The sequence below is a fragment of the Nelusetta ayraudi genome, unplaced genomic scaffold (assembly GCF_046127955.1).
Source record: "Nelusetta ayraudi isolate G7.1 ecotype Tasmania unplaced genomic scaffold, CSIRO-AGI_Nayr_v1 ptg000011l, whole genome shotgun sequence".
NCBI lineage: Eukaryota > Metazoa > Chordata > Actinopteri > Tetraodontiformes > Monacanthidae > Nelusetta > Nelusetta ayraudi.
In genome coordinates this window covers 3,298,014-3,312,736 of record NW_027466061.1, presented here as the reverse complement: position 1 = coordinate 3,312,736, position 14,723 = coordinate 3,298,014, and the positions used below count along the sequence as shown (strand labels likewise).

Genomic DNA, 14,723 nt, shown 5'->3' with positions numbered 1-14,723 from the left:
ATTTTTTGTATATAAAAATTAATTTTAAATGCATGTCCATATAATGTTTCAGAAAATTGTTACAGGAAAAATACACTTTAATAATACGTTGTTGCATTGTAGTTGTCGTCGTCGTCGCTGTTGTTTCGCCTCCAATTCTGCAATGAAATCCCAGTTGTCGTCAAGAGCCAGCGTGTTATTTTGAAAGCCCCAAACGGAAGTCCCCTTTGCCCGGTCGGCACGCTTGTTCCTGGCACTTAAAAAACTGTTGGTGATGCTGTCAGTTGCGATAGCTAACGCTACTGTACAGCACCTGGTTAAAGAAGAGGGAGATGTGGCAACTCGAGCGCAGCGCCGTCTCTTACCTGAGGAATTTCGTGGCGGATTCACTCTCGACATTCCGCGGAGACTGAAAAAAAAAAAAAAAAAAAAAAAAATTCATGGAGTCATTCGAGAGCCACGCGTTTTCCCCCACAGTTGGCAGGCAGGTATTCCCCCCCTACAGCCAGCCGTCGCACCGGGAGAGCATCGTTTCATCCGGCACCGCCGCTGGCTGCTGATCTAGCATGCGCGCTAGCTGACTAACGCAAGACGTTTAGCATTTTTACTGGTAAAAAGTAGCGTCAAGAGGCAGGGGAGGGCGGCTGCCTCTCTTTTTCACCCCCTCCACCTCATGCCACGAATGGCCGCAGTCTGCTGCTGGGCGCCGCATACATGTCTCTCTTAAACGTGAATACCTCATGACGTAAAAAAAAAAAAAAAAATGAAAAAACTGTGAGTTTGTCTGTGAGTTGTCATCGCCCGAATCGCTGTGGCAACGCTGAGGGACGACGCATGTTCTTCTTCTTCTTCTTCTTCTTCTGTTTATTACCGTGGACGTGCGCTCCACCCTTCGACCCGCCCCTGGCTACCCCAAGCAGGTGCAACTAACTTCAGGTAAAACTCAGTGGACTTGTCGGATGAAATGACGATGGTCACGCCGCGCACTGTCACATCACACTGGGGTCTGTGGTGCGTTACCGTGGACGGAGCACAGGATGCCGGGACGCTGAGGCAGCCTCTCATCCGGCTGTGAGGACTTCATTGTATTTTTTTTCCTTCCCTTCCCTGGCTGCTCTGTCATTCAAAGGGTGTTCTCTCAAAAAAATGTATTTAAATCTTCCTCTCCCGAGAGTACTGGCATGAAAGATGTTTTAATTACCACAGGTACAAATTGGTGAGACTCAGTTACTGGGGCAGAGACATCTGCTATCATAGGACTCCTTCATTTCATTTCATTCCCTTCCCTGAGGGGAAACAGCGGTGATCTTGCACCTTTGGACTTGCACATGCTTGAGTTTGCCCTTTGAGCTCCTTTCCTTCAAAAGGCTTTTGCACGTTTCCTAATGTTCCGTCACAAAGGAGGACTTTTGTTTTTATAGCCATGCACTGAAGGACTGAAGTGGAAGCTTTTTACCCAGAACCAAGTTTACAGTCAGCCATGCCTATCAGGAAAAAAGGTGAGTGCCTCTACTATTATGTATAGACTTGCTTTCCAAAAGCATGTAGACACTACATACAAATCTTCCAACTTTTCATCCTCACTTTGTCTCACTAAATGATCTCCATACATGTGTAAATATAGATATGTTAACTCGTGAACAGTTTGCTACTTGAGCACTTATTAAGAACAGCCTCCCGCTGCGGCCTCGTGGATCCACACCAGGGTTGGTCCTTCATTGTTGGTACAAATCGCTGTAAGCAGATCTAAAAATACAGCACTAACGTTGAGACAAGAAAAATGGCATGGCACATTTTGACATAGAGTATTCCCAGAATACAGTCCCCACACTTAGGTGTGTGTATGAGTACATATAGGAGGCTATAGGTCTCTTTATCAGGGTGGGATAGTAGCTATAGTTAACTTAACTTGGGTTTCATATGTCATCTTTGTGGCCAAACCTTACATAAAGATGCCGTCAAAAGCACATATATATTTATATATATGTACATATATAAAAATAAAAATCAATATATACAGTATGTTTATTTTTAAATATTCTAAATGTGCACGCAAGTGACATGGATGCATGGGAGGGGATGCTTCACTGTTCCCTACTAACACGTCTAGTAAAGTATCTTCACCTTTACCGCCCCTCTGCTGCAGACACAACCAGAGCCCTGGGGCTTCTGGAGGAGTACTGCACTAAACTGAAGCAGCCTGAGGAGCAACAGCTCAAAACTGCCATTCAAAGAGTGATGGGGATTTTCCACAGCAACCTTTTTGGAGCTCTTCTTGGTAAGTGGAGCACAGATATTGATATTTTGTTTTATTTTTAGATTGAGGAGGTTTCAAGAAAAAAAAAACATATATGATTTTTTTCAATGTCTTGTGGAAGGTACAGCCTCACTCTTTTGGTACTCGCAAACATAAAACAAGCCTTTTAGTGTCGGTGTACTGTATTTCAAAGCCAAAAGGATGGGTTTTGTTAGTTTAAATGTGGGCTTGTTGCTGTTGAATGTGGGTCGAGATAAATCTGTCGCTGTCAAGAGGCGTTTGGCTACAATACAGTAATGCTTTTGCAGATTAGTACTTATTACATTTAAAAATGAGGTAGTAAATATTTTAGTCAATATTTAATTCACAAATCATTTTATTAGACAGGGACAATGCACAATAAAACTTTAATCTGAAGAAGAGATGGGATGCTTTGTGCCAGATTTTAGCTATAAACTACTTTACACCTGCAGTAAAAGTAGTTTGGAATGTGGAAAAATCGTTGCCGAAAATTCATCTCAAGACAAGATAGTGGCTAAATGTATTTTAGGTATAACAAGTTAGCTTACTCAACTAGCTCAGTGCTGACATCCTGCCCACTGACGTGCACAAGATGCAGGTTTGTTGCTGAATAGTAACACTTTGTACCGTAAATTAAAACTAATCTCCCTACAACTTGACAACTGCTAGTAGAATGACCTGTTTTAGCTGAACTGTTGTTTCATGTACTTACAGACTCATCGGTACTTATGTATGTCAAGTTCCATATATTTTCCCTAAAATTTGGCTTCCTGAAAAGGGCATGCACAAATGAAAAAACACGCAGCACCAAAAGATATTGTCTCAGCAATGACTCTGGGGTCATTTTTACTTTAGTCAGTACAAGTTTTTCAGTTTCGAAGATGATAGGTGAGTCTCTCCTACTGCAGTACAGCATTGAAAATGTTTCAATCCAGGTACAACCAAGTGGAATGGCTGTTCTGTGACAGCATATTAGTGCGTGGCTTGCGGTATTTTATGAATTCCAAATACTCTTACTCTTCTTATTGCTTCCAAGCAAAGTATCATTTGACCGACATCTACGTGACCCCTCCCCCACCCCACTCCCAAACACACACACACACACACACACACACACACACACACACACACACACACACACACACTGTCCAAAGGCTTGGTCTTAGAGTGCACTTGCTGAGTGGTCAAGCTGTAGGTTTCTGTTAAAGCCACTGGTGGTTGACCCCAGCATCTCAATGCTGTTTGAAGGCTCCGGCCACTCTCCCTTTTAAGGGTATGGATTGGTCATTTCCCAAGACTAAATCAGTCAGTGGGCTGCAGGAAGTCACTCATTCGATTTCATAGAACACTTTGGGGCAGATCGTCAAAGAAGGGCGCGCAGCGGTAAAATGCGGGTATCCACAAAGGTTCTTGCACTAATGACATGCAGGCGCAAACACGCCCACGAATGCGGCACCTGAAACAGGTGCGATTGTTGCGGTCTGGCAACCTGAGAGCAGTTTGTGCCAAAGGTTGTTGGTGAGTGCGTGTGTTTGACAGTGAAACTCTGCTATAGGATAAACGCTCCTGTGCTCCTGGCATGACGATGCCTCCTCCGTCTACCAGACTGCTGCCATGATGGAAAGAAAGTCAAGACGCAAGACGCGTTAGTCACCAACACCTGAGCACCATTTGTATTTTCCACAGCCTATCTAAAATATTTGCATATATACTGTAGTCTATGCCTATCTATATATAAGATTTGGGGAGCCATATATATATTTCAGGCTTTTCAGAGAGGAAAGTTTCACTCAGAAGCCAGAAACACTTTGACAGACAGAAACTGCGCCTGGTTCTGGCTGGCGGTGTCTGCGTCTGTCAAACTGCGTGCGGACACGAGCGCAAACTCTTTCTGGATCTGCCGCTGTTTGAATGAGGCATATTTGCATAGGAGGGGGTGTCCTTTTGCGCGTAATGACTCATTTAAATGCATTCAAATGAGTCTGGCGCAGCCCTGCCGCTGCCTGCGCCTCGGCACATTTTGCGCCGATTTTCACGTTTGCGTCCTCTGTGGATCGGAATCACCGTTTTTGGCGCCGTGTACACCGATTTTCTGCCGCAAAATCCGCGCAAACGCTTTGTGGATCTGGCCCTATGTAGGCAGGGTCTGGCTGCATGGTGATGCAGTGGCCGAACAGCAACAAGGTTGCTGGTTTGATTTTCGTTCCCAGGGCCTTTCTGTCTGGAGTCTGTGTGATGTGTTCTCCCTGTGTCTGGCTTGGTTCTCTTCAGGTTCTCCTGAACTAGACATGAACATTCGGCTAATTGGCAGCTCTAAATTGTCCATAGGTGTGCGTGTGGGTGTCTGTCTCTCTGTATGCGTAACCCCGCCTTCGCCCTCAGGAAAGCTGGGATAGGTTCCAGCACCCCAGTGAGCCTGAGTGCAGGGGAAGTGATGATAGAAAATGGATGGACTGTGTAGGCAAACTGTTTTTTCTAATATCTGTCAATGAGAATCTTTCGTATTTTCACATGTAGTGTGAGGAATTGACTTGTAGTCAAATGTATGTTTCTCAAGGTTATTCTGCACACATGTAGCATGAGGTCGCCAGCATTCATTCAGAACTCATTGATTGTCAGTTTGATTCTATTTCACAAATCCCATTTCTACAAAATCATTTTGGTCTTGTTATAAAAACAGTCTAATTGTTTTCTAATAACTGAGACATATTTGCTGCTTCTTCTCACTTTATTTGGATAAGTCAGTTAGTGACTTGTCACACAGATAAACCCCCATTAGAGTTGACACAGCAAATTTTACAGCTAGCACTGATGTAGCAGCTGAGATATTTGGCTGCCAAGAGACAGCCACAGTAGTGGTGCTTCTGGTTTCTGCCTTAGCAGACATGCAAGGTTGAGTTCAGTTGTTTGTCTTAACACTCTGCGTCCCATTGGACTTAGTAGAGTGACAAAGTCTGACAGTCTAATAATCTAATAATAAGAGCTCATTAATAAAAAGGAAAATCTGAACAACCGGCATTTCACAACACGCAATGTGAAGAGCAGTCTCGGACCACACGCTTCATTATTAGTCATTAATTATTAATTTACTGAGACCGAACATTCCCACGTGAGCAAGCACTTGGGCCGAGAGAAATGGGAGAAGAGAGAGGGAAATATGTGGAGAGGGAGAGACGGATGCTGCGTGAGTAACAGTAATGTTGTGTTGATGATGGAATGCAGAGAGAGAGGGAATAAGGAAGGAGAAGGAAGAGGCTAAGTGCATCGTAGGAAGCCCTTATGGGCAGTCTTGAGGGCCACACACCTCTGAGGAAAACTATCTGTAACGATGACTCCAGCAGCAGCAGCAGCAGCAGCAGCAGCAGCAGCAGCAGCAGCGATCACACTGGTGACCACATTACAGTGTAGAGAGTTGTGTAATGCACAGCCTGCACTGCCCAGCTGTGTCGGCTTTGCGAGGTAATGTTATATAGCATTGCAGAGACTGCCGTCTACAGTGAAATGTCTAATCAACATTAACAGCAAAGGTGAGTCCTTGCATATGGGATGTCCTTCTTCTTGCTGATGGTTGTTTTACCCATCTGTTTGTACTGAAATTATAAATCCTAATCCTTGATGAGGGAATGACCTTGAAGGAAAACCTCTTTTCAACTCTGGTGGATTTTGATTAGCCGTCTACCAACCCTCACATTGCCCCGCAAGGAATCCGCTGACTAATGTCCCATGCCAGATGGAACTGGACTATCTACAAATCACACTTTAATTCATTCATTTATTTATTTCATGCCACATTTCAGTGGACCAATCACATTTGTCACCGTAGCTGCACATCAGTGCCCCAGTGCTGCCTTGCTATTCATGGCAGTGTTTTAACAAAGCCAGCTGGGAATCAAGCAAGACAATGTTGTTCACTGCGAAAAACCTCCAGTGCCGCTTTTTGTTCCTTTTAAAGTCTCAAAATTCAATCCACATCTGATAAAACTCCTGCGTAGCAGCTGCTGCTGTTTAGAACTCTTCTTCTGGTTGTTACTGTCGGACCCAGAGCAGCAGAGCTTGCTTCGCAGGCTGGTCCTACCCGTCTGGTAAAGTAACATCATTGGCTTCCTGGGAAAAAAAAAAAAAGTTTTACTGTACTAACAAAAGGTCCAATATAAGCGTCTTTCTGACGGAGACAAGATATTAACAGCATATTTATCCGATATTTAAATTGTAAGGAATCTGTTTAAGGTATTTAACTGTGATTAACACTGCATATAACCTTTAAATCATGAATTAATATACCTATGATATTTTACGTTGATAAATAACATAACCACAATGTCACAGATAAATACTTTGTGTGTTATTATTTTGATATATTTGTTTAAAAACGTATGCTGTCAGAGTACAACAGTATTACACAGGTGTGAAGTAAAGATAAACAGAAGTCCAAAATAGGTGAAAATAAAGAAGATAATCGTGATTAATCGCAAAACAATCGATAGATTAGTCGACAACAAAAGTAATCATTAGTTGCAGCCCTGGTACAAGCACAAATTTAACAAAATTGTCATGCACAACAAATACCACTGGTATCAGTGTTCAAGCTTGTGGATCACTCAGCATGATATGCAATGATGCCTCCTCTTATCAGCCCGTTACAACCAGCTGTTTAATTGTGAAATATATTGAGTTTCAGAGTTGATTTGGAGCATTTTGAAACTTTCCCGCTCCTGAACAACCCTACTTCCGACATCGCTGGCATCAAATTCTGAATATTATGCGGATTACATTTCATAATCTTTCGCTACATTTGAGTGCTTCTGTAATATCCTGCAGCAGATGTTCTCTAGGAACCACGCTCATGTCTTTGCCTCGTAATAGTGAGCATTAAACCTCAACTCCCAGCAACCACAAGCCATTATTACCAAGTGCTATTGATTTCCATTCATCTTTGACCAATATAGAGTCAACCGCACTGTGGACCACTGTCGCCATGTGTTAGTGAGACAGCATTAGTTCCACTCAGGGTATATTAATTTCTACTAATAAACGTGCTGGTGAAGTTCACTGTATGTTTTCCTCTCACCATTGTATATAAACCATTTTTTGGGGGGTTGCGGTTTGTTTTCCCCAATTTATCTTGTCATCTATTCTCTAATGATCATTTTTTTTCTTTTAAATTGATGTGAACGCGGAGGTGTCCTGCACATACGCTACAGGTAATACGTAAACGTCTCTCCCACTTGGCGATACATAACAATAGGTCTTTGCGACACAATCGCAGCGCCAACGCTGCGATAGTATAAATGCCTCCTGAAATAGATGTAATCATCTTACAAAGCATTAGGTGCAGTCTAATCTGGCCAGTGGTATGGGTGCCCTGGCTAAACCCCATCAGTGCAGAGTGGATCTGTGTATGGATTAACCCATTCATCATCCCTCTACTCCTCCGTCACTCGTTCGCACCGTTCAACTGCAGACCGATGCGTGTTTTCAGACGGGGCCAGCCACTTTCTTGGATTCCAAGAAAAAAACATCTGTCCCGAAGAGTCCGGACATCACGTCTGGCGAGAAATGAAAACAGCCCCAACAGCTTCCGGAGACATTTTGGTAGACCATAACCCCTAATGACCTCTGGGAGCTGCTGCACAGCTGAGAGACGATGTGCGCCATCCAGTCTGTAGCGTCTCAACACGTCGCTGACGTCTGGATGAAGAGATGTAATGATTGTGGTGTCAAGGTCAAACATGATTGACACGTGCACCACTGGAAGTGATTTTTTTTTTTTTTCCTTGACAGATTGAGTGAAAACTGTGACGCAGAGTGACACGGCATAAATGCTGTGATCGGGGAAGTAATAGTAGGTCCTCCGAGAGGATCTTTCTCTGCGTATCATCCCTCAGATTGGTCTTGATTCGCTAAAAATTAAATTCAACGGATTTCATTCGGCCTCTGTTTGTTTTCATGTTTTTATTCAAACTGCTCTGCTGATATAATGTAGGTACATTTATGTATTTATACTTGAATATAACTTTGACGTTGCTATGAAGAATTTTGAATATTGACGCAATGCTGTCTCATACACATTCAGGACAAATGGGAAAAGGGAAGTCAGCTTGAAATTTTGACACAACAATGGACTTCTGCTGCTTCCTTTGATTGAGTTAAGCAAAGTTACATTTTCAAATACCTATTGCACCTTTGACTGACAGATCCCTCCAGCCGATTGCTCTGGACAGATGGTCTTTGTTGACATATTTGAAGATTATTTCCATTTTTAGATCCTCATTTCTTTATCCTGATCTTCAGTCGGGCAGGCTTCTGCAATTATTTGTCCAAAATGATCCACTCTGTTGATTTCCACAAAAGAGAACATTTAGTCCTACATTGACAGCAGCCAGCCAAAATGCTTTGTTTTAGTTCCTGGCAGTAACTGATCATTTGTTGTCACTCCCTCATGACTTGAAGAGGGCAAAGCGAGGCAGCCAGGGCGTGGCCTCAAAAAGATATCAGTGCTCTTTGTGATTTCACTAGGGCTGATTTCAAGAGCTGTGTTTGGCCTCGCACTTGAGTTGGCAAAAGAAATAAAGGTTGGACTTTTCTCGAGTTGGTGGACTTGTATGGCTGACTAGACACGTGTGTTGTGCTTAGAACACATTTCTGAACTAATTTTTGCTTAAATGAAACTCTGACCTTGCATGAACTCAACTCCCCGTCTATTTCTCTCACTTCTGTTGTTTGGTCGCCTCCAGCTTCTGGCTGTTGCGCAGCATTTTGAAAGCACCCCCTGAAGGTGGGATGGCACCTTGCCCAGCCTCACTGAGCCTGGCTCCTGAGCGGGACAGGTTTTGATGTGAGCTGGAATGCCCGCTTGGCTTCTACACCTCAGGCAGTCATGGTGGTAGATACAGTACCACCGCCTCAAACTGCTTTAGGAGGTTTCAATGCCAGAATTGGCGTGAGGAGATAAGTTTGGTCAGCCAGCCAGTTTAGTGGGTCCCGTTGTGAAGGAAGGGGAAGTGGGTGAAGCTGCTACTGGCCGACCAGCTCTTGCGTCGGCATCTAATATTCAGAGAAAACAACTCCCACCAGATGCGCAGAGCAATTACGCTGTGCTTCAGCCACAATCTGTTTAGTAAAACGCTGGCTGCACTGTAGCCACTCCCTGCAAGATGTCTCCTCTCTGGCCAGAATGCATGTTTTCTTTGCCCTTGGTCTTCACCAGCTGAAACTGGCCTCCTTACGACAGGAGCATCAAAATACTCCAAGTCTTTTAAATCAGACAATATCACACGTTTGCTCTGTACTTTAGATAGTGGTGGTCATCTAATTCTCAATACGTGTTATATGAAGTCAAGAAGTAGGATGCCTGGAGAAGACGTGTCCTCCTGATGTGGATGTCCTGAGGTTTTTTGCAGGGATGATGGTGGGAGAAGACAGCTGAGGGCAGGGAGGGCAGCTTCAGCCTGAGCACTGGGGTCAACAAGGTTGTTGTGCTGCAGATATGCAGAAAAGGCTGAAGGCAGCACGCTCAAGTGTTTTTTTGAAGGGAGGAAGGATGACAGGTCTGTCATCCTCAACATTAAAAGGGGTTTGCTTTTATTGTTGTCTATCAAATACATGGAAAATGTCAATTAAAATTTTGGGGGAATTTTCAGGCTTCAGGTGAAGTTCTTGCATTAGATTCATGTCTAAACAGCATATGGTAAACATAGTACAAATTGGTCTGTTCATATTTTAAAGCAACATATTCAGCAGAGGGTTGACCTGTGTGACTGCACTAAACTACAGTTGATATCTGCTCTTTCCCCTCTATAAACATCCATCTATCCAAAGTCAAATGAGTACCATTGGTTCATTTTTTGTATTGTTTTCATTCAAATGCATCATTGGTTAACCCGTAAGCTATGAGCACCCAGTCCAACTCATCGCTGTTGTCTGTCAAAGCCGCCACGGCGATTATTGAGAAGCTGTAAATGTCAGTGTTGGATTCAGAAAGAGTACTGGTCAGTTCCTTTTATAGGCTGTTTTGCCGTCTGTTAGAGAGGTTTCCTGGGAAGCTTCACTTATCTAATCTACTCTCAACGTTAATGGAATCTTTCCCTGGCACACTGATAGTATCATTGGGAGTTAACATCAGGTGACTTTAATGGGCTGGGAAAATGACAATCTGTCTTCAGTGCTGGTACTTTTATGTCTCCTAAGTTTTCTTTTGTGAAATTTGGAAAATGTTAACGTTTTATCTTTTCTAGTTCCCAGTCTTTCAATGTGAGTGTCACAACTGCTAGCTTGATTTTGTAATCTTGACATTGTGGCCTTTAGCCTTTTTAAATTGGGAATATAAATGAATTGCGCTGTCAAAATCCATCCATGGTTTCCAGTGTTGCATTAGTCCAGAGCCGCTGTCAAACCATAACTGAATGTGCGCAGAACAAAGTCAGGGGCTGCCACCATAACAGCTCTGCAGCAACCACAATATTTTACTATTATTATTGTATTAGCATGTACTAGTGTTCTTTTAAAAAAACTATTTAAGTTCAAAATACACAAAAACAAGCCTTTTTAAACACAATATCATTAATTAATTATTTTAAACATTATAACTTAAAGTAAACCCTTCTAATCTCCTAAATAATAATAAGCTTTATTTTGAAAACATGTTGGCTCATGTGCAAAATAAAGTATATAAATCAAATAAAAATACAGTTAAATATCCAAACCATAAAAGGCATCTGTACTGAAAACATGATTTGCAACTTAGCCTAAAAGGGGAAACAGTCAGGATAAAATTATTAAACAACTAAAATACAAAGCATGAGACCAGACTGAACAGGTCCCATAATCCACGAGGCAGGTTGCTTTTTCTTTTATTGTTTGTATTTTAAGAAAAAAAAAAACCTCTTCAATTTATTTCCAAGCATTATTGATAATGTTGTTTAATTGGCAAACATATCTGTTGTGTAGTTGGTCTCCTTCGCTCCGAGCTATGTCAAAGGTCATAAGTGTCATTGGTGGGTTTAGAGGGTTTCATGTGTACTTAATGGATTACAGGACTTCCCTTGAGCTTCACATCAGACAGATCATCTGCCGGAGCAGTTGTTGTGGTGGGGTCGTCTCGTAACACTGGCACATTAAAATGATCCGCTGCTGTTTACATGTCACCTCATTCTTTGAGCTGAGGCTTAACCACAGTCTGAGATTTACCCACTACACCTACCTTCCCCAGACAGCTGTCCACAAGGACAATTGTTTATCACTTTCCCATTTGTATGTTTTCCGTAGTTTGTCTGTCAGCGTTTCTGCAGACCCTCACTATTCAATAAAAACCCATCACATTGCAGATTCCTAAACACTGTATAGAGCTCCACCTTAAAACCAATTCCAGACCTATTGATATTGAGTGTAAAACTGGGAAGTGGGTTTGTCTTTTGATTTTTATGGAATAATCTCAAGCTAGTTTGTGAAAGTGTGATTAGTAGCAAGTCATGGCTGTCTCTATTTTTAAGATGATCTCGATTCGAGACTAAAATAGAGTGAGAAAACTCTTTCTTCTGTCTGTGCTTTCCTTTTTTCTATTGATATTCAGTCTGTCACATTTTTTTTTCATTTTCTCCCAAATAAGTCAAAGTGCTTCTCTATTTTTAAGTTCTGTGTGCTATTATAATTTATGCTTGAAAGATACAAGTCGGTTGACTGTCGCAGCTCATTCCTAATAGAGGCTATGCTGCCACCTTGTGGACAGATTTGGCCTGCTCAGAACAAATGTATTTAATGCAGTTGTTTTTTGTTTTTTTTAAATAGGGAAATATCACTGCAAACGATACAGCTGCACTGCATTAGACTAACATAGTACTTTCTGTGGGTGGGATGCAATTGCTATGTTTTAATTTCAGTGTCAGTTTATGTTTTTGGAAGAGGAAATATCTTTAGTGATCCATTTCTGTTGTAGCACAAAGGGGGGCGGGGGGGGGCAGCCACACAATGTTTAACACAATGGCTAAAACATATTCTTCAACAGTGGTGACACTTTCAAGACAATGCTCTGTTAGGAAGTGTATTCCAGTTCATCGGCGGGATCGTGACAAACGAGTGTGGACAGTGTCGCAGCTCTAAAACTCCAGAGTGGTTTAGTGCGTCATCAGTCCAGAGGTAATAGCAGTGACACTGAGGAAAATACAGAGCTGGAGGTGGCAGAAATTCAAATGTCGAGCTTCTCCTCAGGAACGACCAGGGTGGAGAGGATCTCGATTTAGCACATCAGAGGCACGGGGCACGGTAGATGTTTTGTCGATAAAGCCAGAGAGGCCAGGCTGAGATGGTTTGCACCTGAGAAGAGGAGTGGCCCTCTAGGAGGAAGGATGCTGAGGTTGGAAGTGCCGGGCAGGCGGCCTGGAGAAAGAGGAGAAAACTGGAGGTTTGTGGATGCAGTGAAAGAAGCCATGAAGTTAGTGGGTGTCAGAGAGGAGGATGCAGAGGCCAGGGTGAGATGGAGGCAGATGATTGGCTCAGAGCTCTGCCTTAGAGGGCCCTACAGCAAAGGGCTGTTTGATAGAACTGACATATTTATCTTCACTGTTATCAGTGTTGAGTTGCAGCTGATGCTATAATACATATGGATAGCTGGCATCTTTCAGCTTTGCCTTGCTATGCAGCAGTGATATCCTATGGACAGGCTTGCACCTTGCTGCTTTAGATGCAAAATCACCTCATGGGACTATTTGCCAGCTTCACGCAGCCAGAACTCAAACAAAGTGGTGCGTGACTAGCAATAAAAGCGTCAACATGCGACGGCAAAGAAGTGCCTGTCGTGCCTCAACAACAACCAAAAACAGGTGGGCAGTGTTCTCCGAGAATTTCAGCAGGGGGAGCCAGGAGACTGGGTTCCCTGACTCTAGTGATCTGTGATGTGAAGTGAGTTTCTCCAGCTGAGCTGGATCACAACTGACTGGCATCCATATGGCTGCAACTACAGTCAACTGGGGAACATTGGTCCCAGATAGTTGGGTCATGATACAGATTTGGGGTTTACCTGTTTGTTTGTAGCACTCTTTTGTTAACTCTCACCAGATATTTTAGTGTAGCGTGTGAAGCATCATTTTCACAGCAGCATTATTTATTTATTTTTTTAAAGCAGGCTGTCAGTTAAGATATTCCTCCCACTCGTGTGAGGTCATTAGGACGCCCACACGCGTCACTGACCCTGTTGGAGCCTACTGTGCATTACCTCGGCCTTGTGGCTGACCTGACAGCAAACTGTTGCCACGCAAGTATCAAAGCCATATGTTCCTTTTCACAGACTCACAACGTGCTGCGGGCAGCTTGCCGGCATGAAATTCAAAATGAATCCCTGGGTTGCGTTTCATCGTCATTATCGTCCTGCGTCGGGCTTTTTAACGCCACATGCGGCTCCATAATGTCCGGTGCCAATATTTGCTGCAGTCTCTTTGTTGGTTGGTGTCAGCAGTGCATGGTTCAGTCGTTGGAGACCCGGAGAGCGCTGTGTCTAACATTCATGGATCGTATCTTTCAATTGATTAACAAGGGGAATAAACAGCTGGTGGTAAAACAGACTGACAGACACCTGTGCACTTTCGTCTTGGTTGGAAGAAAATGACTAAATGATGTTAGTTTATTGATTTGCAACACGTATTATGAATTGATATTTGTAGGTAAAGTGTGAAATTTATTGTGACAATATATTGGAACTTGTTGGCTGCAGTTACACAGGGAATCTTCTGTATTCCCCTTGTTTGTGTGTCGTGTCTTTCATCCGGGGGTAAAGATAATTGACATTAGACGTGCACGCCTTCCGTTGTCTCGCAAACAAGCTGAAGGAACATTAGAAGGAAAATCCAATTAGAGAAATCAGTGATTTGTGTGCGTCTGTGCGAGCCTTTGGAAAAAAAAAATACGATAATACAAATGAGCTCTCAGAATTTTATCTTCCCTCCAGTAATTCAGGTTGCTAATAATAGCACTTTAACAGTTACATGGGCTTTTATGGGACTATGACTGTCAAAATTCATAGCACAATTAACTCTTCCAAACAGTGGCATTCCACTATTCTTATTATGACTAATGGATTGTTGCTTCGGCTCTATTTTCCCGCCTTAGCTTGTCCGCCAATTTTGTTTTACTCTATATGCATGGATTAATATACTGGATAATTGTCCACACTGTATTAGTCGGCCTCTTTATGCAGAATGTTTCTTTTTTTTTTTGTAGCCAGTGCCAGATCAATCCCTGTGCGGTTCCCAAGGCAATAGCAGGCCTTGATATTTCTGCTTTATATCAGCCTTACCCTCAGAGAACAGTTGTTGACTTGGCTTTTCACTTTCACTTATGGTCGTTTGTACATGATGCGCTCTAAGAAGCCTGATGTCGAATCCAGAGTGTGACATTCATTTCCACGGGAGAATGATTGCGCTCGCCCCTGCACATAATTACACTAAGAGTCATATATCAGTGTGCACTCTGTTCTAGT

The 14,723-nt window shown here is 42.9% G+C and overlaps 1 protein-coding gene across 16 annotated transcripts in view; it reads left to right on the top strand.

Annotated features, from left to right (window-relative positions):
• The first annotated feature begins 243 nt into the window (after nt 1–243).
• The window catches only part of dlg2 (discs, large homolog 2 (Drosophila)), a 122,344-nt gene continuing 107,864 nt past the window's right edge, over nt 244–14,723 (top strand). For 6 of the 16 annotated variants that reach the window (XM_076020040.1, XM_076020041.1, XM_076020045.1 and 3 more), the window contains exons 1-2: nt 249–1,478; nt 2,126–2,257. In XM_076020040.1, the coding sequence (XP_075876155.1) occupies nt 1,460–1,478; nt 2,126–2,257 (151 nt within the window). In that variant the 5' untranslated portion in view covers nt 249–1,459. Of the gene's footprint in view, nt 1,479–2,125; nt 2,258–14,723 lie in introns of all 16 variants that reach the window. The other 10 variants (XM_076020044.1, XM_076020055.1, XM_076020051.1 and 7 more) reach the window with 4 other exon arrangements.